Source organism: Pongo pygmaeus, chromosome 22 (assembly GCF_028885625.2).
Source record: "Pongo pygmaeus isolate AG05252 chromosome 22, NHGRI_mPonPyg2-v2.0_pri, whole genome shotgun sequence".
In the NCBI taxonomy this organism is placed as follows: domain Eukaryota; kingdom Metazoa; phylum Chordata; class Mammalia; order Primates; family Hominidae; genus Pongo; species Pongo pygmaeus.
This window is the reverse complement of record NC_072395.2, coordinates 30,743,839-30,767,678: the sequence shown is the minus strand read 5'-3', so window position 1 is coordinate 30,767,678 and position 23,840 is coordinate 30,743,839. Positions and strand designations below refer to the sequence as shown.

Below are 23,840 nucleotides of genomic sequence, written 5' to 3'. Positions count from 1 at the left end.
TCCTCCTTTACATCTGTATTACCATTGCCTGAGTTCATTCAAAGTAGGCAGCCACAAGTTTTTAAGCAGACCTACTTGGATTTCTCTGATGTGTAAGGAGTGTTGAATTTTGTTCATTGAAGAGGGCCATGTTAAATGTTAAAAGTAGGATACTTGACCCTCTAAGGAAAGAAGACTGTCATGTTTCCCATGTCAAGAACATTTTCAGAGAGCAAAGAAGGAAACAGGCAAGAGAGCTGTTGGCATGCCAACAACATTCAATTAAATAATTAACATCATTAACTTATTGGACACAACCAGAGTAAAGCGCCACAATGTAGGAATTTAATGCTATTTGCTGGCATGCCCAACCCTCCGACACTGGATGTTTTATTATATCCATAAAATAATCAACAGGAGCAAACAAAATAATAGCGGCATGTTCATCATGGGTATATGTATATGTGTGTGTATATATATATGGATATATGTGAATATGGATATATATTTTTTCATATATCTAGTATTTGCATATATTTGCATTCAACAATCTGCAGAGAATATTTTTGTAACTTGATACTCCACTTGGACTATGATTTGTCTCATAGAACTGCCCGGCAACTCAGTGGTTCTTTCCAGGTGCAAATATGTCAGAAAAACAGAATATATGCTACTTCCTACATCTCTCTTTCTCTTAGGAAGAGAAATATTTATGGAATTGATGTATTTCACTTGAATATCTAGAAAAGAGGTAGGGTTGGATAGTTTATCTTCATCTGGCCTATTATCTAATACAAAATCCAGCTACTATTAGGTTATGTTTGTCTTTGTTCCTCCACTCACAACTGACCAGGACTTTTGACACCATCCCAGAAAGCTGCCTGCTTTAATCTTTATGGCAAATAATTAAGAGGTCTACCATCTGGCCCTGAAAATGAACCACAACTGATATTATCCATGTTACTTAGGTAGAAGTAAGTGGTAGCTCAATCGATTAATCTAGATTTTGTGACTGATTTTAGAAGCCAATCTGTTTACTTACAAGCAACAGTGACATGGATCAATAAAAAATAATTAATTAGTAAATACTTTGAGATCTACACAAAATTATAATTTACCTTATAATAGAGTACACTAAAAAGAAGAAATATAGAAAATGACATGATTTTGTTAGGTAAAGAAGAAAATACATTGAGACGCAAATATCAATAGATATGTATTTACATAAGCGTGTGTGTGTGTGTGTGTGTGTGTGTGGCGAGAATTTAACTTAGAAGAAAATTGGATCATTGCTTTGGAAAATGTTAATCAAGATAATTTTGAAAATGTCATCTTGAATTGAATCACTGATTTTGTTTCTTGATTATTTTGTTACTGACGATTATACTATAACCATGTTTGTTTGCCAATTATTTTATCTGCTATTTCGGTTTCCTTCTCTTTGTGGTGTACCTATTATTTTAATTTAACTCAACATTTGAGTTACACTTTTAAAGTATAGATGGGTGATGGACATAGATGAGGACATTTTGGTAGTTAATATTGAGCACATTTAAGATAAAACAGACTTTGGTTATGTAATGTTGGAGAAAAGCTACATCTTTCTTACTGTTACATAGAAAGTAAATTAGTTAATAGCAAACTTTAGATGACAGAAAAACACAAAATATTACCACCAATACTTTTATATGTAAAATTATGACCCTAATTTTGTGAATTATTACATAATTTTTGGCTCCTGATAGAATGGTCTTTGCACAGTACCGGCTCCCACAAGTGACGTTACAATAAAGTCTCCTCTCAAGAAATTTGGAAGAAGATGGCCATCTTTGGCCAGAGCAATTTTCTGTGAAACTCTGCCATAATCAAATCTTTCTGATTTGATTAGAGGCCTTTGTTAGCAGTGTGAACCACCTAGTTTTCTGGTCTACTGCACAACTATTCAAAACCTCTTGTGCAGAACACACCCATTTCCACAAAAATTGCTGCAGGAAAGCATGATGAAGAATGAAAAAATGATAAGTAAAGAGAGATGGAAACATATGAGAGTCTGTAATGGTCATGCAGGAAAAAACACCAAACCAAATTTGAAAACAATAAACATTCCTGAAATTGAAAACATAAAAGCAGATCAAAACTAATAGTGAAAGATACAATGAAAGAAAAATCATACACTTTCTGGATCTGAATAAAATTACCTGAAAAATCATGAAGTCTTAGTGTGTTCAATAAAAAAAATTAATAAGCAGGAATCAGTGTTATAACATTTTCTGTGTGAAGTTTTAAATTTCAAGAGGGAAATTTTTCTGAAAATTCTTAGCAGAAAAAGTAAAACTATTTTTGTAACTGTTGAAAATAAGATCATCTTTATATTTCACTCAATTATGAACATTAAAACAATGAAGTAATATTTCTCATGTTTTAAGGAGAAAATCCTGCAACTAAAAAATATACAAGGGTCAATAACTGCTGTGTTTAAATGCAGTAAAATTATGTACTCTATTCTGCAAAATATCATAAAATAGCGCAAGTAAATACCTAATGCCTAATACTATTCTACTGCAGGCCATCCTAAATTTTTTTCAAGAATTCTGTCAAGGAAAGGATTTTTGAAATAAGTATTATACTTTTAAAGAAATTGAGATAAATAGTAAAACCTGAAGTAATTGAGATTTTTTTTTAAAAATACTGTGCTCTAACAGATAAGGGATTAGATTTATTGAGGTATCCAAACAATTGAAATAATTATAGGTGATTTGGTTTGGCTGTGTCCCCACCCAGATCTCACCTTGAATTGTAATGATCCCCATGTGTTGTGGGAGGGACCAGGTGGGAGGTAATTGAGTCATGGGGATGGGTTTTTCCTGTGCTGTTCTCATGATAATGAGTAAGTCTCATGAGATCTGATGGTTTTATAAAAAGGAGTTTCCCTGCACATGCTCTCTCTTGCCTGCTGCCATGTAAGATGTGCCTTTCTCCTCTTTTGCCTGCCATGATTATGAAGCTCTCCCAGCCCTGTGGAACAGCAAGTCCATTAATTCTCCTTTTTCATATAAATTACCTAGTCTCAGATATGTCTTTATTAGCAGCATGAGAACAAACTAACAGCACACGGCATTCCACCATCTGCAAAAGTGAAAGCATCTTGAAACAAAATTTTGAAGAAAAAGTAGGTCTTTAAACCCCTATTTTAAATTGAAAATGAGAAAGGAGAAAAGACTTGAAAAGAGGAAAATGGATTGTCAAAAGGAAAACAGAGACAAATCTCTTCCATCAAAAGTTATAGTTACAGTTTGTTTGTTTAAATTGTGTTTTATGGACTTATAATAATTACACATGTTTATGGAGTATATGTAATATTTTAATACAAGCATACAATTTACAATCATCAAATCTGGGAAACTGAAATATTCTTCACTTCAAACATTTATTATTTCTAAGTGTTAGGAACTTTCCAAATTGTCTTCCCTAGTTATTTTGAAATGTACCATAAATTATTGTTAACTATAGTCATTTTATTGTGTTACCAAACACTAGATCCTTTTCCTTATATGTAACTCTATTTTGGTACCCATTGAAACCCTTCTTTATCCTCCCTCCCCACTACCCTTCTCAGCCTCTGGTGACCACCATTCTATTTACTATCTTCATGAAATCAATTAATTTAGCTCCCACATATGAATGAGAACATGCAACATTTGTCTTTCTGCGCCTGGCAATTTCACTTAACATAATGTCCTCCAGTTTCCTCCATGTTGTTGCAAATGACAGGATTTCATTATTTATTATGACTGCATAATATTCCATTATGCAAAGATACCATAGTCTCTCTCTCTCTTCATCTGTTGATGGACTCTTAGATTGACTGCATAACTTGGCTATCAAGAATAGTGCTGCAGTAAACATAGATGAGCAGATATCTCTTTGATATACTGCTTTTCTTTCTTTTGGATAAATATCCAGCAGTGGGGCTCCTGAATTATATGGTAGTTATATTTTTAGTTTTTATATTTCTTAGTTCTTTGAGGAGCCTTGTATTGGTTTTCATAATGGCTGTACTATTTTACATTTCTACCAACGGTGTATAAATGTTCCCCTTTCTCTGCATCCTCATCGGCATTTATTTCCTGTCTCAGATTCTTATAATGAAACAAACACAATGTCAAAGAATTTGAAAAACATTATAAGCAACTTTGATTCAAGATCAAACTCAAAAACAGAGCACAATCTATTTCTCTCAACACAAAAGACACCAATTTTATGGTGTATAGATTCTTTATATTTCTTTTGCCTATAGCTAGATTTCATTTACACTGTTAAATTAGTATGTAATGTATGAAGTTATTTTCGAGGGAAAATTCCCCCGATTGAAGCTAGAACGTAGTCTTCAATGCCCATCACTGCATGATAAATACATGGGGAGTGTAGTTTCACATTCCTCCTAGACATAGGACAGATGCTGCTGGGAAGTGAGGAATGGAATTATTGAGTTGTCATCAGCACCGTCTGCTTCCGTCGAGATTTTTTATACACAAAGACTGAAAAGCAATTACAGAAACAGGGACTTGGCTGTGGAGGCTAATCAAGCTGGTAAGGGAAAGTGAGATTAGACACACATCCTGGCACTTTACTTTGGTGGTTCTTTTAGAAAAAAGTATAAATGGGCAACAAAAATCGTTTTTGCGTCCGGGCACGGTGGCTCACGCCTGTAATCCCAGCACTTTGGGAGGCCGAGACGGGCGGATCACGAGGTCAGGAGATTGAGACCATCCTGGCTAACACGGTGAAACCCCGTCTCTACTAAAAATACAAAAAATTAGCCGGGCATGGTGGCGGGCGCCTGTAGTCCCAGCTACTCGGGAGGCTGAGGCAGGAGAATGGCGTGAACCTGGGAGGCGGAGCTTGCAGTAAGCCGAGATCGTGCCACTGCAGTCCAGCCTGGGCAACAGTGTGAGACTCCATCTCAAAAAAAAAAAAAAAGAAAGAAAAAATCGTTTTTGCTTCACTTGTCTTCTGGAGATATTTTAGGGACACCTTCCAAGCATTCAGATGAAATTTAACACAATTGTATAGTGTATTTTTGTATCTTATTTTCTTTGTACTATGTTCCTAACATTTCCATTTCTATTGTAATAAAGTATATGTAATAGATTTATTAAGATCTGTCTCCTATAAATGTCCCCTTATTCCTCTTTTCTGATACTCAGAGTCTTAACGATGGAATTCAACAGTGTTTATCAGGCAACTGTGGAAGTGGCAGCTGATTACATTTAGGGGGTTTGAGGCCTCTCCAGATTGTGTTGCATGTGCTTATAGATCAATTTTTTTCCATTTTAAACCAAGAATATGTTGACCAAATGAGGCAACGCTACTGGAGACTTCATAAAAAGGAGATGGGGAAATTCAATTCTTAGCAATATTTCTTTTTCTCTCTCTCACCATGGGCATAAAACTATCAGAAATAAGATTTCGAGGGTCTAGAGAGAGTTAAGCTGTTGGATTAAAGACTGCTTAATGAAGCTGAACTATTGTATGTTGCAAAAAATCAGAATCCAATTTATGCATGTAAGGAAAATTTTGAAAGAGCTTATTTATACTTCTCAGATTTTAAAATTTCTGTTCAGTTCAGTAACAATAGATCAATTTTCCCCAGTCAGCATTTTTTCATCCAGTTCATTCAGCTTATAGAAACAAGTTATTATTTTTCCGGATTCATAGAATATAACCCTAACAGCTTCAGCTATAGCACAAAAATGAATTACATTTTTAAAATATTTATATGTTATCATTTAAATTTTAATTCAGATATTTGGCTGTTTCCATTCAACTTGTATGTGATTTTCAAGTTAAATATTGCCTATCTATATTAGTAAAAGGGTAAAATTATCAGTAAATTTATCTATGATTAAATTATTGTCATTGAGAACTCATTCTTTACATACTGATTCAGTAAGCTATGAAAAAAGTAATAAGATAATTTAAAAATAAAGAGTGGTGACTAACATTCTGTAAGTATATTAATATAATTGATCATGGGCATGTAATTCATGCTGTCAACTTTTTAAAGTATATTAAAATATATATTTAAGACAGAATATATGAATACAAACACTTCTGCCTACATTTAAGACTTCTGATTTTCTAAAGGAAAATTAATACCAGAAAGATAAAATATATAGTCAAAGTATTAACGCTGTCTTTAGAATCTGTAATTATGCCTGCCCATTTGTCATCTCACTAATCTGGTTTAAAAATATGTTTGTGAAACAAATTGATAATTACATTTGCAAGAACCTCCGTAATAGCATTATATTTTGAGATATGTAACCAACTTTTCTCATGGCATAAAGGTTTATAGAAACAACAAGGCATGGCTTTCTAAAAATATTTTCTTAATAAGGTAACTTAGATTTCAGTTGAAAAAATACAGAATTCTTCAAAGTTTAGAGTACACAAATAGCTCCAATTATTGTTGTAAGATACTAAGAGGAAAGTATTAGGTATGTTTTCTTGTTTATTTCATTATTCGTAGGGAGAAACAGCGCAACTAGCACATGGAGTAAGAATGTTAACTTAAAAAATATCAGTAAAAGGCTGGGCACAGTGGCTCATGCCTATAATCCCAGCACTTTAGAAGGCCAAGGCAGCCCGATCACCTGAGGTCAGGAGTTCGAGACCAGCCTGACCAACATGGAGAAACCCCGTCTCGCCTAAAAATACAAAATTAGCCCAGCGTGGTGGCACATGCCTGTAATCCCAGCTACTTGGGAGGCTGAGGCAGGAGAATCATTTGAACCCGAGAGGTGGACCTTTCAGTGAGCCGAGATGGTGCCATTGTACTCCAGCCTAGGCAACAAGAGCAAAACTGTCTCAAAAAAAAAAAATCAGTGAAAAAGATTTTTTTTTTACTGTTACTGTTTTTACTATTAAAAATACTATCTATTGCATATTCTCTGTATATATATTGGTATGAAAAATACACTTCATTATCATTTAAAATTTGTTCTCCTGACATACCTAAGACAAAAGTAGTATTTGCTCCTATTGACAGTCAAAGAAACTGAGCCTCAAGCTAATTTCTTTGCCCAAGGTCAAAGAAATATTAAGAGAAATGGCTAAATTGCACCTTCAACCAGGGTCATATTACTTTAGGTCCTATGTCTTAACCACTATTGAAATTTAACTAAGTAAATTATATCTTCATAATTCATAAAATTGATTCTTTTTTCCAAATCACTAGAATTACCATCAGCTAATTATCTTAAATTTTAAACTTTATTTGAAATCATAGTTTTAAAAATTGCTTTATATTATGTTGACTCTATTACTAAGCTTCATACTTATTTTGAGGCATATCAATCTTTTAACATACATTAATTTACTTTATGTTTTAAAAATATCTACTTATACCCTGCTTTGTGCAAAACATTTCACCAAGCCCTGGACATACAAAGATGAGAAAACATGGCTTTATGGGTATTACAGCTGGCATATTCTATATTCAGTTTACAGAATGACTGACCTCAATGACAATATAAGCAAAACAAAAGGTTCATTTTTCTCTCTTTTAATTCAAATCTCCTTTTTCGGCTCTGGGTATTTCAGGCAGATCTCTACACTTTTTCAGTTACTTCCGGTGTTAAATCATTTTATCTGGGTAACTTACACTCACTCTTAAGTGTTAAAATGAACAGTCAAGTATAATATCAACACTTTTATATCATCTAATTCAAAGCTTCTTTTATCCCTCAACTCAGGCACAGAACTTGGCCTAATAACTTAAGGCAGAGGAGGGTGGAAATATTCTCTTTGTTTTAGTTTCCACTTCCCTTTTTTCCCGATCTTCCCATCGTTCCAATGTTGGAAGATGATAGGAAGTTTTTATTTTTATTTATTTATTTTTTTTACCATTGTAGTTTTCATTTGGCAAACACCAGCTTCTGGCCAAATGCCAGCTCTGTTGTGAAACAGACTAGTGAACTCTTCAGAGCATTGTTCCACCAGCCCTGGACTATTGCACTGTAGACAATACATCTCTTATAGTACAATAATTTCTTATAAACCGGCTCGGCTCCAAATCCCTAATCCCCAGGTTCCATTCCTCCACTTTTTGTGCTAGAGCCGGCCTTCCCTGCCAGGCAGTTGTCATCTGACCATCTTTCCAGTGTCCACCTTGCCAATTTCCTAACTTCTGATTTCATTTCATAGGAATTGATACCAGTCTTTATTTACACAGCTATCTGCCCACAAACTTCAGGAAAATAATGTCACTGTCTCATTAATTTTTTCACTATACTTCAGTTTATCCTGGTATTTATCAAAAACCAGGGTAGTGAAATGAATTTATTTGGTTTCACTACCCAACAAATTTTATGCTTTGTTATGGAATAGAATGGGATGGGATGGAATGGGATGGGATGGGATGGGATGGGATGGGATGGGATGGGATGGGATGGAATAGTATGGGATAGGATAGAATAGGATAGGATAGAATGGGATGGGATGGGATGGGATGGGATGGGATGGGATGGGATGGGATGGTATAGGATAGGATAGAATAGGATAGGATAGAATGGGATGGGATGGGATGGGATGGGATGGGATGGGATGGGATGGGATGGGATGGGATGGGATGGGATGGGATGGGATCAGATGGGATGGGATGGGATGGAATAGAATAGGATAGAATAGGATAGGATAGAATGGGATGGGATGGGATAGGATAGAATAGGATGGGATGGGATGGGATGGGATGGGATGGGATGGAATGGAATAGGATAGGATAGAATGGGATGGGATGAGATGGGATGGGATGGGATGGAATAGTATAGGATAGGATAGAATAGGATAGGATAGAATGGGCTGGGATGGGATGGGATGGGATAGAATAGGATAGGATAGAATAGGATAGGATAGAATGGGATGGGATGGGATGGGATGGGATGGGATGGGATGGAATGGAATAGGATAGGATAGAATGGGATGGGATGAGATGGGATGGGATAGAATAGGATAGAATAGGATGGGATGGGATGGGATGGGATGGGATGGGATAGGATAGGATAGGATAGAACGGGATGGGATGGGATGGGATGGGATGGGACGGGATGGGATGGGATGGAATGGAATAGGATAGGATAGGATAGAATAGGATAGGATAGAATGGGATGGGATGGGATGGGATGGGATGGAATAGGATAGGATAGGATAGGATGGGATGGGATGGGATGGGATGGGATGGGATGGGATGGGATGGGATGGGATGGGATGGGATGGGATGGGATGGGATGGGATGGGATGGGATGGGATGGGATAGGATAGGATAGGATAGGATAGGATAGGATAGGATAGGATAGAATAGGATGGGATAGAATGGGATGGGATTGGATGGGATGGGATGGGATGGGATGGGATGGGATGGGATGGGATGGGATGGGATGGGATGGGATGGGATGGGATGGGATAGGATAGGATAGGATAGGATAGGATAGGATAGGATAGAATAGGATGGGATAGAATGGGATGGGATTGGATGGGATGGGATGGGATGGGATGGGCTGGGATGGGATGGGATGGGATGGGATGGGATGGGATGGGATGGGATGGAATAGGATAGGAAATAATAGAACAGAGTAAAGGCAAATTTTAATTTCGTTACACACACACACACAAACACACACATTGATGTGTATCCTAGAGTTATTACTTAAAATCTGTTTCATACTAATGTCAGAGTTTTAAAAAATCTGAAAGCCCTAACACTAGTCCCATGAAAGCCTGGTCCTTGTGGTTATGCAGTGTAGTCAACTTTTGGCCAGGGAGTGAGATGCTGACCTTACTTCTTTCAGGCAACTCAATTAGGAATTGATTCTCTTAGGGCATCCCACACTTGGTTTGCTGGATGGCACCATCCTCCACTTCCCTCCATAAAAACACCCCCCCCCCCAAATACTCTATTCAATATATTTTTTAGGAAAATACTCTAATGCCCTTTTATTAAAAAGCTGGGAATAGCTGATGGATATTGATAGTTGCTGGACTACTTTTGGTATTTTTTTCAATAAGTGTAGTATGGCTATACTGAGTCCCTCTCTTTAGAAGTGTAACGGTATTTATCGGTACTCTCAGAGGTGAGTCTACAACCTAGATTCTAAAACAACAGGAATAATTTCTTTCAAGTGGCATTATGTTTGGTCATCATAAATTCAGAAAGTCTCCATGGATATTTTTATAATTTGTTTCTGAAATCATATTAACCTGAACTAAGTCTCCTTGAAAGCAATGTAAGAGTAATGTTATTATATTGACTAATAGTCACTAATAGTTTTCAAAATAGAAACTTCCCTGTTTCTTATTTTTATCAAGTGCTTTTCTTCCCCATATGATTGTTCATGTGCCATGTAGGGGATAAGACATTGAGCCCATCCACACCTGACAGCCATTGCCATTGTCAGGGAACCAAATTCCATGAGGTCCTCATGGAGTTTCTACTCTCCTTCCAGCACATAACTGTACCTACTAAGCCATAATCAGAAATCACTGGAAGAGGGAAGCAAACTCCTCTCTCCCAGTGATATGAGGGCTCTCCCAGAACAAAACTTTTGAAGACCAAACAATCTCAGGAAACAGCAGCAGCTACTTCTAAATAAGGAATATTTCCAGTAGGCCTCTTTTTGCACAACCCAAACTCTGGAAACAACCACCAATGAACGGCCTCCAGATCTACCCAGTTTCTTCTTTGCCCAGGCTTTTCATTTTCCTTTTATGTCTCCATGTGCCAAGCACATGCCCATGCCTCCAACACTGCTGTACTTCTTTGGAGCTCTATCCTCAACTTCTTTTCACATTACCGATACGGCAAAGTTTCCATTTCTTTGTGACTACTCTTTCCTGCCTGACCAAGCTTTAATTGAGCCCTCTGTTTCCGACCCAATCCAACTTTGATCTCACCAACAGACAACTTCCACATTTCTTTCTTACTAAAGTTTGGAAGTATCATTTGGATGGTGAGGCCAGGGGACCTCTCTGTGCTTGAGTAACAGTTCAATGGTTGTTGCTTGTATGTTCGTTTGGGGTGGAGGAGTTTGTTTATTGAAGAGATACTAACAAAATTACGAGGAAGAGGTGAGTTGACAACCTCTCAGCCACCTCTTCAAAATTCCCTGAGTTTTGCTGCAAAAGAGATGTCTGAGGTTTCATCCACACTCTTCTAAAGCTACATACACGTCAGCTTGGAAACTATTTCTGAGGCATTCTGAAAAACCAAGTAGATGGTGTTGCTCAGTATCAAAGCTGGCTCCACCTTGTGCTGTGGCAAAGGACTCATGTTTATTATTTTTTGTATATATATTATATATATTATTATACTTTAAGTTCTAGGGTACATGTGCACAACGTGCAGATTTGTTACATATGTATACATGTGCCATGTTGGTGTGCTGCACCCATTAACTTGTCATTTACTCAGTATCAAAGCTGGCTCCACCTTGAGCTGTGGCAAAGGACTCATGTTTAAAGGGGAGCAAATGGGATTTGTACTCCAGAATCACCCATTTGTGTTTTCTTTATCCTATACAACAAACATTCTTTCCCCATAGAGCCATGCAAGGAAGACAATTTTCAATGTAAAAATGGAGAGTGTGTTCCACTGGTGAATCTCTGTGACGGTCATCTGCACTGTGAGGATGGCTCAGATGAAGCAGACTGTGGTATGTCTTAATCTTAGGAAAATACTCTTATGACTTTAGCCTCTGCATTTTGATTCTACAGTGTAAAAGAAAGATTATAAGTGTGTTCATTAGGACCTGTTTTGATGCTTTGGAACGAGAACATCTCATCTCTGAGATGATTTTAGCACCTCTGTCCCCATCTGGTTAGAAGAAAAGTTAATACGCAGGCCTCAGTTTATTGTTTGTTTCAATTTGGTCACACTTATTAACTGTAATTCTAGAGCAACAAATATCCATATAGGAAGCTGAGAATACCACGGAGACAATATTCCGAACCAAGCAGGCTAGCACCACTCATATTGGCTACTGTTTTCTGTTTGTTGCCCACATTCAGAGGCACCTGTATGCTTACTTATAATTCACTTTCTCTCCTTGCCCTGCTAAGTTTTCAGTCCAGCTCCCCTTCCACACCTCAATAACATTATGAGTAATGGATACTTTTATTATGTCTTTTTATTTCTAAGCAAATATTTAACACTTACGTACTATGTACCATGCACTGTAACTAAGTTAAAAAAAAAAATCCACAATAAGAATTAGCTATAGCTGGCCAGGTGCAGTGGCTCACGCCTGTAATCCCAGCACTTTGGGAGGCCGAGGTGGGCAGATCATCTGAGGTCAGGAGTTCATGACCAGCCTGACCAACATGGTGAAACCCTGTCTCTACTAAAAATACGAAATTTGCCAGACGTGGTGGTAGGTGCCTGTAATCCCAGCTACTCTGGAGGCTGAGGCAGGAGACTTGCTTGAACCTGGGAGGCGGAGGTTGCAGTGAGCCCAGATCGTGCCATTGCACTCCAGCCTTTGTAACAAGAGCGAAACTCCATCTCAAAAAAGAAAAAAAATTCGCTATAGTTTACCCATGAGGAAACTATGGCTTGGAAATGATAAGTGGCTGCCAAAGGTTGCACACCCAGTAAGGGCCATAGCTGTTTTTGAACCTAAGTTTATATAATTCTGTAGTCACTGCTCTTAGCTCTTGTCATAATAGGAAAAAAAGGTAAACAATGTAGCATTATTTTATAGAATTACAACATAGTGTTTGTAGGTAAGACTACAATTACTGATGTTTTCATCCCTTTATGAACTCGCTTAGCTTGATCCAGTCCCTACTTGGCCACTAATGGCCTTAAAATTCTGTTCAAAATGGTTGTAAAATGATGAGTAAGATGATAGAAATCAAATGGTATAAAAGCAAATACAAAGAAAATGGTTTTTTTTGGTGGGGAGGGAATTCCTAAAGTAATCCCTAAACTTGAGTTTCCTTCTTTCAGAAACTAAGTTTATATATACTCTTATATATACTCTTCACAAATAACTTTATTTTCTGTTTATTTGCTGCATAGATTTGTAATAAACTTGCATATCTCTGCATTTTCCATTTTCATAGTTATATAAAAGAGCAAAACTGTCTACTAAATTTATATTTTTCAAATTAGACCTTCCATCGTGCTCTTAAGAAAAACTACACTCAATCTCTAAACTTGAAATAATAAGAACATTGCACATTTTAGAGGCCATAATTTACTCTTATCAATTTAGGTCAAAATGACCACATGTGTAATCTAATCTCTTTAATGTATTTTTTTGTTAATTTTTCTAAAAAATTTGCTGTATATTTGAAAAATTTAATTCTATATATTTATGGGTTACAATGTGATGTTATTATATATAATATATATTAATAGAATGTATGGAGGGAGAATATATAGAGAGAGAATGTGTATATATATTTTTTAAAAGTGTGTATATATATAGAGAGAGAGAGATTGAGGAATGATTGAATTATGCTAATCAACCTATCCATCATCTTAAATACTTCTCATATTTCATGATGAGAAAATTTGAAATTTTGCAAAAATTTTGAAATATACAATACATTATTATTAACTATAGTCACAGTGCTGTGCAAGAGATCTCACAAACTTATTCCTTCTGTCTAACTGAAGCTCTGTACTCTTTGAACAATATCTTCCCATTCTCCGTACCCTTCAGTCTCTGGTAACTACCATTATACTCTTCTTGTCTTTAGTGCGTCTTTTCAATGGCACAACGAACAACAATGGTTTAGTGCGATTGAAAATCCAGAGCATATGGCATACAGCTTGTGCTGAGAACTGGACCACCCAGATTTCAAATGATGTTTGTCAACTGCTGGGACTAGGGTAGGTAATTCTACTGAGTTCCTTTTTAAGAGATTCTCAGACCTTTTTATTACTATCAGATTAGGTTTAGTAAGAGCTTTAAAATTTATAAAGTTATGAATTTAGAAAATACACATTAGCAAAAGGGAGAAAATAAAAATCTTGATTAACCCCATTTTCAAATAATAACCACTGTTAATAACCTTTGTATAAATATTGTATAAATATAAGTACATGTAAATATTATATAAAATATAATATACTCTGTTATACAAAATACTTATGTGTGAGCATTTCTCATGATTTTATATTTTTTGATGATTTTTTAATGAAATATTTCATTTTATCCTATATCATAATATACATAAATAATCACAAGGGTACTACAGAGAATATGCTTTTGCTATATCTTTGCAACACATTTACAATAGTTTTTTTGGAAAATTTATAGAAGTACTATTGTAGTGGGAGAGGTTATGCAAAATTTGTAAAATATCTTTAAAATTAAAAATTTTGGATAGCCTCTCCCACTACAGTATTTCTATAAATTTTATATTATAGAAGGATAAAGAAAGATATTCTCAGCAAGGATGATGCAAGTAAAAATTCCAATTAATAACTTATCAAAGATGTATTATACCTCCCAGTCTAATGCCATAATAGCTTGCATCAAATATGTAATTTCACATTTGTTTTTTACCTTCCCATCAAGTCTTCAAAGTAATTAGGTAGAAAATGAAAGTAATGAGTAGTAATAACAAACTTATTTTGCATTTTACAACCCGGCAACTCTAACCCACCATTCTGATCCTTAAACATATATGATTTTGAAGATTTAGTGATTACTAACCATGTTGGCTCACATGTGGTTATCTTTATAACTATAACACTATATCATTTAAATTTTGTTTGTCATATTAAACTAGGAGGTCTATAAAGGGAAGAACCATGTCTATTTTGTACATTATTGTAATGCTAAACTCTAGACTAATCCTTGTCTTTAAAAATCAGTGCCAAATACTTAAGCAATAAATTATATATACACTCTATGTACATGTAAATATAGATACACCTATCTATAAAAACATATGGCAAAAGTTTTCTAATTATAAAACATATGCTTTTCTCTTAGTTTGATTCTAAATGTTGGCTATTGTGAATAGTGCTGCAATAAACACGGGAGGGCAGATATCCTCTTTGATATACTGATTTCCTTTCTTTTGAATATATGCCCAGCAGTGGAAGTGCCGGATTATATGGTAGTTCTATTTTTAGTTTTTTAAGAAACCTCCATAATGTTCTGAATAGTGGCTGTACTAATTCATATTTTCCCCAACAGTCTATGAGTGTTCTTCTTCCTCCACATCTTCACCAGCATCCCTTACTGCCTCTCTTTTGATAAAAGCTATTTTAACAGGGGTGAGAGATTTCTCACTGTGGTTTTGATTTGCATTTCTCTAGTAATTAGTGATGTTGAGCATTTTTTTCATATTCTGTTGGCTGTTTGTATGTCTTTTTTTGAGAAATATCTATTCAGATAATTTGCCCATTTTTAAAGTCAGAACCTATGTTTTTATTTCTTGTCGATTTGTTTGAGCTCTTTATATATTCTGGTTATTATGTGCTTGTCAAATGGATAGTTTGCAGATATTTTCTCCCATTCTGTGGATTTGCTCTTCACTTCGTTGGTTATTCCCTTTGCTGTGTAGAAGCTTTTTAGCGTGATGTGATCCCATTTGTCCATTTTGGCTTTGGTTGCCTGTGCTTTTATGGGCTTACTCAAGCCATCTTTGTCCAGACCGATGTCCTGGAGTGTTTCCCCCAATGTTTTATTCTAGTGGTTTCAACATTTTAGGTCTTAGATTTAACTCTTTAATCCATTTTGATATGATTTTTCTATATGGTGAGAGGTAAGGGTCTAGTTTCATACTTCATATAGTTATCCAGTTTTCCCAGCATCATTTACTGAAGAGATTGTTCTTTTCCCCCCAGTGAATGCAGTGAATGTTCTTGGTGCCTTTGTAAAAAAAAAAAAAAAAAAAAAAGAATCAGTGGGCTGTAAACATAGATTTATTTCAGGGTTCTCTATCCTATTCTCAATTCTGTTCCATTCGTCTGTTGTCCATTTTTATGCCAGTCATCTTGGTTACAATAATTTTGTAGAATATTTTGAAATCTGGTAGTGTGAAGCCTCCAGTTTTGTTCTTTTTGCTCAGGATTGCTTTGGCTATTTGGTGTGTTTTGTGGTTCCATACAAATTTTAGGATTTTTTTTCTATTCCAGTGAAGAATGTCTTTGGTGTTTTGATAGGGATTGCATTAAATCCCTATCATTAAATAGGGATTGGGTAATATTGTTATTTTAACAATATTAAGTCTTCCAATCCATGAGTATAGGATGTTTTTTCATTTGTTTGTGTCCTTTTCAATTTCTTTCATCAGTGTTTTACAGTTTTCCTTGAAGAGGTCTTTCACCTCCTTGGTTAAATTTATTTCTAGGTGTTTAATTTTTTGTGCGATTGTTGTAGATGGGATTACTTTCTTGATTTCTTTTTCAGCTAGTTGGTTGTTGATGTATAGAAACTGTAATGATTTTGTTTTGTTCATTTTGTATCCTGAAACTTTACTAAATTCAATGATTAATTCCCTTTTTTGGTGGAGTATTTAGGTTTTTCTATAGATAAGATCATGTCATCTATGAACAGAGACAATTTGACTTCCTTCTTTCCAATTTGGATGCCCTTTATTTCTCTCTTTATTCTAATTGCTTTGTCTAGGACTTTCAGTCTTATACTGGATAAGAGTGGTGAGAGTAGGTATCTTTGTCTTGTTCCAGTTCTTAGAAGAAAAGATTTCAACTTTTTCCTGTTAATATAATGTTAACTATGGCTTTGTGATATATAATCTTTATTGTGTTGAGGCACGTTCCTTCTATACCTAACTTAGCTTCTTACAGTTGGACTGAGAGCTTCCAGTTCCTGTTATATTCACAAATTCTGTGCATTTAGAATGGAAACTTCCCAGCTCCAAGCCTCATCCAAGTGATGTCAGCCTCATCAGGAACGAAATTCCTATCAAGAGCAAAGAGAGGAAATGAATTTGATTATTCATTATATAAACAATCAGTTTAGTTGAACTAATTTACGCTCCCACCAACAGTGTAAAAGCGTTCCTATTTCTCCACATCCTCTCCAGCATCTGTTGTTTCCTGACTTTTTAATGATCACCATTCTAACTGGCGTGAGATGGTATCTCATTGTGATTTTGATTTGCATTTCTCCAATGACCAGTGATGATGAGCTTTTTTTCATATATTTGTTGGCCGCATAAATGTCTTCTTTTGAGAATTGTCTGTTCGCATCCTTCACCCACTTTTTGATGGGGTTGTTTGTTTTTTTCTTGTAAATTTGTTTGTTTTTCTTGTAAATTTGTTACAACTTCTTTGTAGATACTGGATATTAGCCCTTTGTCAGATGGCTAGATTGCAAAAATTTTCTCCCTTTCTGTAGGTTGTCTGTTCACTTTAATGATAGTTTCTTTTGCTGTGCAGAAGATCTTTAGTTTAATTACATCCCATTTGTCAATTTTGGCTTTTGTTGCCATTGCTTTTGGTGTTTTAGTCATGAAGTCTTTGCCCATGCCTATGTCCTGAATGATATCGCCTAGGTTTTCTCCTAGGGTTTTTGTGGTTTTAGGTCTTACGTTTAAGTCTTTAATCCATCTTGAGTTAATTTTTGTATAAGGTGTAAGGAAGGGGTCCAGTTTCAGTTTTCTGCATATGGCTAGCCAGTTTTCCCAACATTGTGGAAGACAGTGTGGCAATTCCTCAAGGATCTAGACCAGAAATACCATTTGACCCAGCAATCCCATTACTGGGTATATACCCAAAGGATTATAAATCATTCTACTATAAAGACACATGCACACGTATGTTTATTGCAGCACTGTTCACAACAGCAAAGACTTGAAACCAACCCAAATGTCCATCAATGATAGACTGGATAAAGAAAATGTAGCACATATATACCATGGAATACTATGCAGCAATAAAAAAGGATAAGTTCATGTCCTTTGCAGGCACATGAATGAAGCTGGAAAACCAACATTCTCAGCAAACTAACACAGGAACAGAAAACGAAACACTGCATATTCTCACTCATAAGTGGGAGTTGAACAATGAGAACACATGGACACAGGGAGGAGAACATCACACACCAGGGCCTGTTGGTGGGGGACTAGGGGAGGGATAGCATTAGGAGAAATGTCTAATGTAGATGATGGGTTGATGGGTGCAGCAAACTACCATGGCACATGTATACCTATGTAACAAACCTGCACAATGTGCACGTGTCCCAGAACTGAAAAAAAAAAAAAAAACTCAGTGTATAGTTTTCTAGATCTTTGTTCATACATGTACTTTTAAACTTTTTATAAAATGGGGTCAAACCACATTCTTTTGTAATTTCTTTCTATTCCTACTTTATTGAGCATATTTTCTGTAAATAGTATATGTTAAAAAATCAATTTGGTTTATGTATATTAGTCAGAGTCTTCCTGTACTTTAAATATGTGTGTGTAATTCTTTTTATTCTACATTATAAACTTTAACAAAAACTCTTTAAACATGGGGAGCTTTCAGACATAAAGTCTTGGAAGAGGGCAAGTTGCAGGAGAAACAATGTTTTTTTGATAAAGAGTCAACAAGAGAAACTGACAGTTGTTTATTTTCATTTCAAGTAAAGAACTGGGTAAGTGGCATTCATTCCAAGTTCCTACTTTAAACACTAATTTTAGTTCAATAGTGAATTCAAAGAGGTGAGGTCCTAGGAAGCCGTTAGCTTCGATTGCTCGGGAGCTCTGTATAGACTCAGGAACTTAGTTTCTAAAGATTAAGCTAAGGAGATTGGGGACTTGACTTTGCTTCCACAATTGATGCACCCGAGTGCCCCGGATGACTGGGCTTTCCCTGCCCAGGAGATTTATGTCTCAATTCATCACCTTTCGAAGATCACCAAGTGATTATAAAAAGAGGAGTTCTTTCCATTGTGGTTTGTGAATTTTAACTACATTGTTTCCTGGAGGATGTATTGGGTTAAGATGAGTTATTCACAAAGGTCAAAATGATCAACACTTTACTTTGACAGAAGTTTCTTTTCAATTAATTTGAATGAAACGTGTTAGTTGGGTGAAAGCAAAATGTGGATCCCTACATTTATGTTCCTTCCAATGCATTGGAAGGAAACATACATCTTTATTACATTTTAACAGTATATAATGTAAATATGTTATTATTATTCCTGGATCAGAAATCTAAGCACTGGTGATGATATTGTATCTCTTCCATGAATAAATAAGACATGGCTTTACATGCTTATGTGGTGATGATAGACACATAAATAGATAATTACAATATAATGTGATAAATGCAATGTGCTGTAGCAGAACTTAAGTCAATAAAGGCATGTCAAGGAAGGCTTTCTAGAAAATGGCCTGAGCTGAGTGGATAACACACAGCTCTGTTCTATTTACTTACGTGGTTTCCCGAGCCAGATTTTACTCCCTAGTTCACTGATCCCATTTCCCATGAATCATAGTCCTTCTAACCAGATACAGAGACAAATAACCAGATTTTTTAGTGTATGTAACACAAGTGGTACATCCCACTGCCTTAGATACAATATTTTTGATGAAGGTCAGGTGCTTGCTTTCTTCAGAAATGAGTCAGGTAATCTCTGCAAAGACTTTAATCTTTGAGCCTGTGCTTATTAAATAGTCTCCATAGTGCTCTAGTAATTGAAAGAAAGTTATATCCTTAATGAGAATTTGTCTAGACTGGTGCATGGTAACTGAAAGAAAACTTAGTGAGTTTAAAATGATGTGTGCTTGCTGCAGCGGAAAGTAATTTGGTAGTCAATTTATTAAAAAGCCACTGTAGTCTCTCAAGATTATTTATGCAGATAGGGTACAAAATGCAATTCCCCTCAGATTCTAGTAAATCCTATGAGGCCTATTTCATTAGACTTTCCTGTTTTTATATTAAACATTTTCATTTCCTACCATTCATTACATGCATAAGTAAAAAGTACCTTGAATAACATTTTCATGTCTTTGATCAAAGTATGAAAGAAAACATTTTATACTGATGCAACAATAAAGGTTAAAAAAACTTAGGGTAGTTTTTTTTTAATGGTATTTCCTAGGAAATAGCATTTCCCTGTTACTAACCCAATATATAAATGATATAACTGATTTACCCTGCTAAATCATTAAAATCTAGAAAAAAAATCATTTCTGTAAAACTTTAGAGAATTTAGGAAATACTAATATCTCAAAAGTGGAGTTAGTTATTTGTGTTCTAATAAGGTGGCCTATGAGGAATTGGTGTTAATTTTTAAATCCCATATTAGTCCTGTCCAAGATTCTTCTAAATAGCAGGAACATCAAATTGAGCCTTACATTCTCAAATGCTAATAAGAAATGGAATTACCCCAAGGTTCTTCCATTGCAGCGGTGTTTTGAAAATACTGGGGGAAGAGATTAAAATGTTTTTAAATAAGCCTTTCAAAAGTATAGAGCATAATCATTCAAATTCTGATGTAACCACCACAGTGAATTTGTTTATACAACTTAGCACTGAGTTCCGGAACACTGGAAATAGAACCTATGTTTCATCCTAGTTTAAGTGGGTGGTAGACACACAGCGCTTCTGCCCTTGTTCATATTTTCTGCCAATGTCCCAAAATTTTCAAGTATGTGGGGAAAACCTTGACTTATTATAACTCAGGACACAAAACAACAACACAGATATGGGAACAGTAAAAAAAAAATGTAACCTTTGGCTTTAGATGATTTTTACTTAATTTGATAACTTTACACAGAAATAAATAATATTTTACATTTTTAAAATTTTTTGATTTGCAACTTCAGCACAGAAGATACGTTTATTCTTAGCTATGTTACTGTGGTGGGGTGGGTGAGAAAAGCTTTGGGCAAGATGGTGGAAAAAAATCTTATTTTAATTTGGTTTAATTGACTTAACTACAAACTCCATCATTTACTTGAAGCACAAATTATAACTCTGATGTTTTCTCCATTTTAAAATTAGAAATGCATTAATTAAAAATAACTAAAGAGCAAATCATTAATAACAAACTACCATAATTTGATACTTTTTAACATTAATACTTAATAGGTTTAATATCTAGCAGGGTGGGAGAAAGCACAGTGATAAGACAATTATGTCTGCTCTGGGCAAGGGAGTGACAATAGGTGTACCATTGACTTGTAATACAATAGCTACATCAGCTCTTGAAGGTACAGCCTGGTTATACATAAGAATCACCTAGTCTCAGCCTCAGACTCTTAGATTCAGAATGGTCTAGGTCAGTGGATCTCAACGTGTGGTTTTAGGACCAAATTCCATCCCAGCATGGAATCACCTGGGATAAATTTATAGAAATTCAAGGGGCTGGGCGTGGTGGCTCACGCCTGTAATCCCAGCACTTTAGGAGGCCGAGGCGGGTGGATCACGAGGTCAGGAGGTGGAGACCATCCTGACTAACTCGGTGAAACCCCGTCTCTACTAAAAATGCAAAAAAATTAGCCAGGCGTGGTGACGGGCACCTGTAGTCCCAGCTACTCAGGAGGCTGAGGCAGGAGAATGGCGTGAACCCGGGAGGTGGAGCTTTCAGTGAGCCGAGATCACGCCACTGCACTCCAGCCTGGGCGACAGAGCGAGACTCCGTCTCAAAAAAAAAAAAAAAAAAAAAATTTATAGAAATTCAAATCCTGGAATCCTACCTCGGGCCTACTGAACCCAAAAGTCTAGAGTAAGGCCCAGCAATCTGTGATTTAATAAGCTCTTCAGGTAATTCAGATGCATTCTAGAGTTGAGAACCACCACCTAGGGTAAGCGCTCTCAACCTTTGTTTATGTGTCATAGGTACTTTTGTCAGTCTGGGGAACCTTAATTTGGAGAATCTTCTTTCTCTGTCACTCCTACTTCGGCTTACACTTTTTAATATGTATTTTGTCACCCAAGTGAGACTTTGTTGCCAGGAAATTAATAAGAATATAATTACACACAAAAAAGAGTATTTTTAAGTATATAAAATAAAACACACAGAACTACAAAGGAAATTTATTACATTAAAAATAATTATCAAAAATTTTTAAATCCATGGAAATATATATTTCTTTATTAACATATTTAACAAGATATACTGGTGGCTCTAATGACCACTGTAATATTAAAGGTGAACATAAATGATATTTTATATGTATCTAGCAACTGCAATATGGTATGAATATATCTGCAGTTTGTTTTGGTGACCATATTATAGATGTTGCTAATAATTTTGTGGTTACTCACCTACATTTGTATCAGAAGAAGAGATTAAAGTTAGTAAAAATAAAGATGTAATTATTTCTTTTCCAACTACAAACCTCCTACATGTTATCATGAACTTCCACGGATTCCAAAGAGGTGAAGGACCCTGGCTGGAGTGAGACCCAGAGGTCTTAGTTCTCTAAAAGCCCGAGGTCATTCTGAAAGAGTAGTCAAGACACGCATGTTCCTTCATATACTCATTTCAGTAGAAAACAACATAGAAGTTACACAAAGCATCCCCAAGCTTTGACAGTTTGATTTCACCTGGTAATAAAAACAAAACAAAGATACACACACACACAGACACACACACACACATCAAACAACTTTTTTCTACTGTACCAGGTTTAAACACCCTATTGAGAATCATCTGACTTAATCCAGGACATTTCTTAGTTTGTCCTAGCGTACTTTGACTTTGTTAGAACCACCCCAGACTCCCACGAACCCTGGCATAGATGAAATCAAGTGGAGAATTTTTTAAAACCTGCATCAGAAATCTGAGAAGGATATCATCAACAGAGTGAAAAATATCCATAGCAAGGTTTTCACCACCCACAGACTGGTATTATTTCTTACGTGGAAAAACATTATTCCTTTCTCCTACTAAGTATTTGAATATATTTTATTGGAAATCAAGAGACTTTTGTGAAATGTCATTTCTTTGCACCACTACCATTCAGGGAGAATCTTCTTTGTCTTTCACTCCTATTTTGGCTTACAATTTTTAATATGTATTTTGTCACCAAAGAGATTCTTTGTTGTCAGGAAATTACCAAGAATATGATTATACACACAAAAGAGGGAGAACATCTCTTTTATGTTTTGGCACAATTACAAATCATCTGCCAAAAATTATCTGTAATGTATAGGTATTTATTTTGTTATATTAAAACAAGAGACTATGTTTTCCCCCAAGGCAATGTCCTTTATCATTTCCTTTGATCCTGTTATTTGGAAAAGAGGAGGTTTTTATATTCTAAAACAGAAATAGGTAAGGACAGAAAACCTTAGCCCTATGAAATTTATAACAAAACCTTCCTTATTCATTTTAGTTTTCTTCTAAAAAATGCTTCCAACTGCTCAACTTGTAATTAACGCTATATATTCTATGAGATCAATTTTTGAATAAAATCAATAAAATCCAATGAAATAATATTCCCTTTCACCCCCCCTTTAATTTTTCCTTCCTCTTTCTCCTTTCCTCATTTTCTTTCTTCTTTCCTCGTGTGCTTCTATTCTTTCTTTTTTCCTCCATGATTTTCTTCCATTATCTCTTCTCCAAAAAGGAACTGAGGTCTATATAACAAAGAACATATGTAGTAAGGTTAATATAATACTACAGAAAAATAAGATCCAAAGAAATAAACAGGCAAATCTACAAAACATGAAAGGTTGGTGTAATTACTAACACTTATGTCTGAGATTCCTGGAGACCCACACAAAAAGGAAGACATTAAAAACCATGTAATTTTCCTCACGAAATAAGATAAATGCTAACAGTTCCACAGGGATGACAAGTTCTAAAGGACACTAAATTCTAAAGGAAATTTCACTCATATGTACTTAGAAAGTGATAATGCACTGAGAAAACTTGATA

The 23,840-nt window shown here is 35.5% G+C and overlaps 1 protein-coding gene across 1 annotated transcript in view; it reads left to right on the top strand.

Moving 5' to 3' along the window:
- The window catches only part of TMPRSS15 (transmembrane serine protease 15), a 141,732-nt gene that overhangs the window by 76,874 nt on the left and 41,018 nt on the right, over window positions 1–23,840 (top strand). Inside the window, exons 17-18 of the mRNA XM_054468823.2 lie at window positions 11,577–11,687; window positions 13,741–13,873. Coding sequence (XP_054324798.2) covers window positions 11,577–11,687; window positions 13,741–13,873 — 244 coding nt within the window. The remainder of the gene's footprint in view (window positions 1–11,576; window positions 11,688–13,740; window positions 13,874–23,840) is intronic.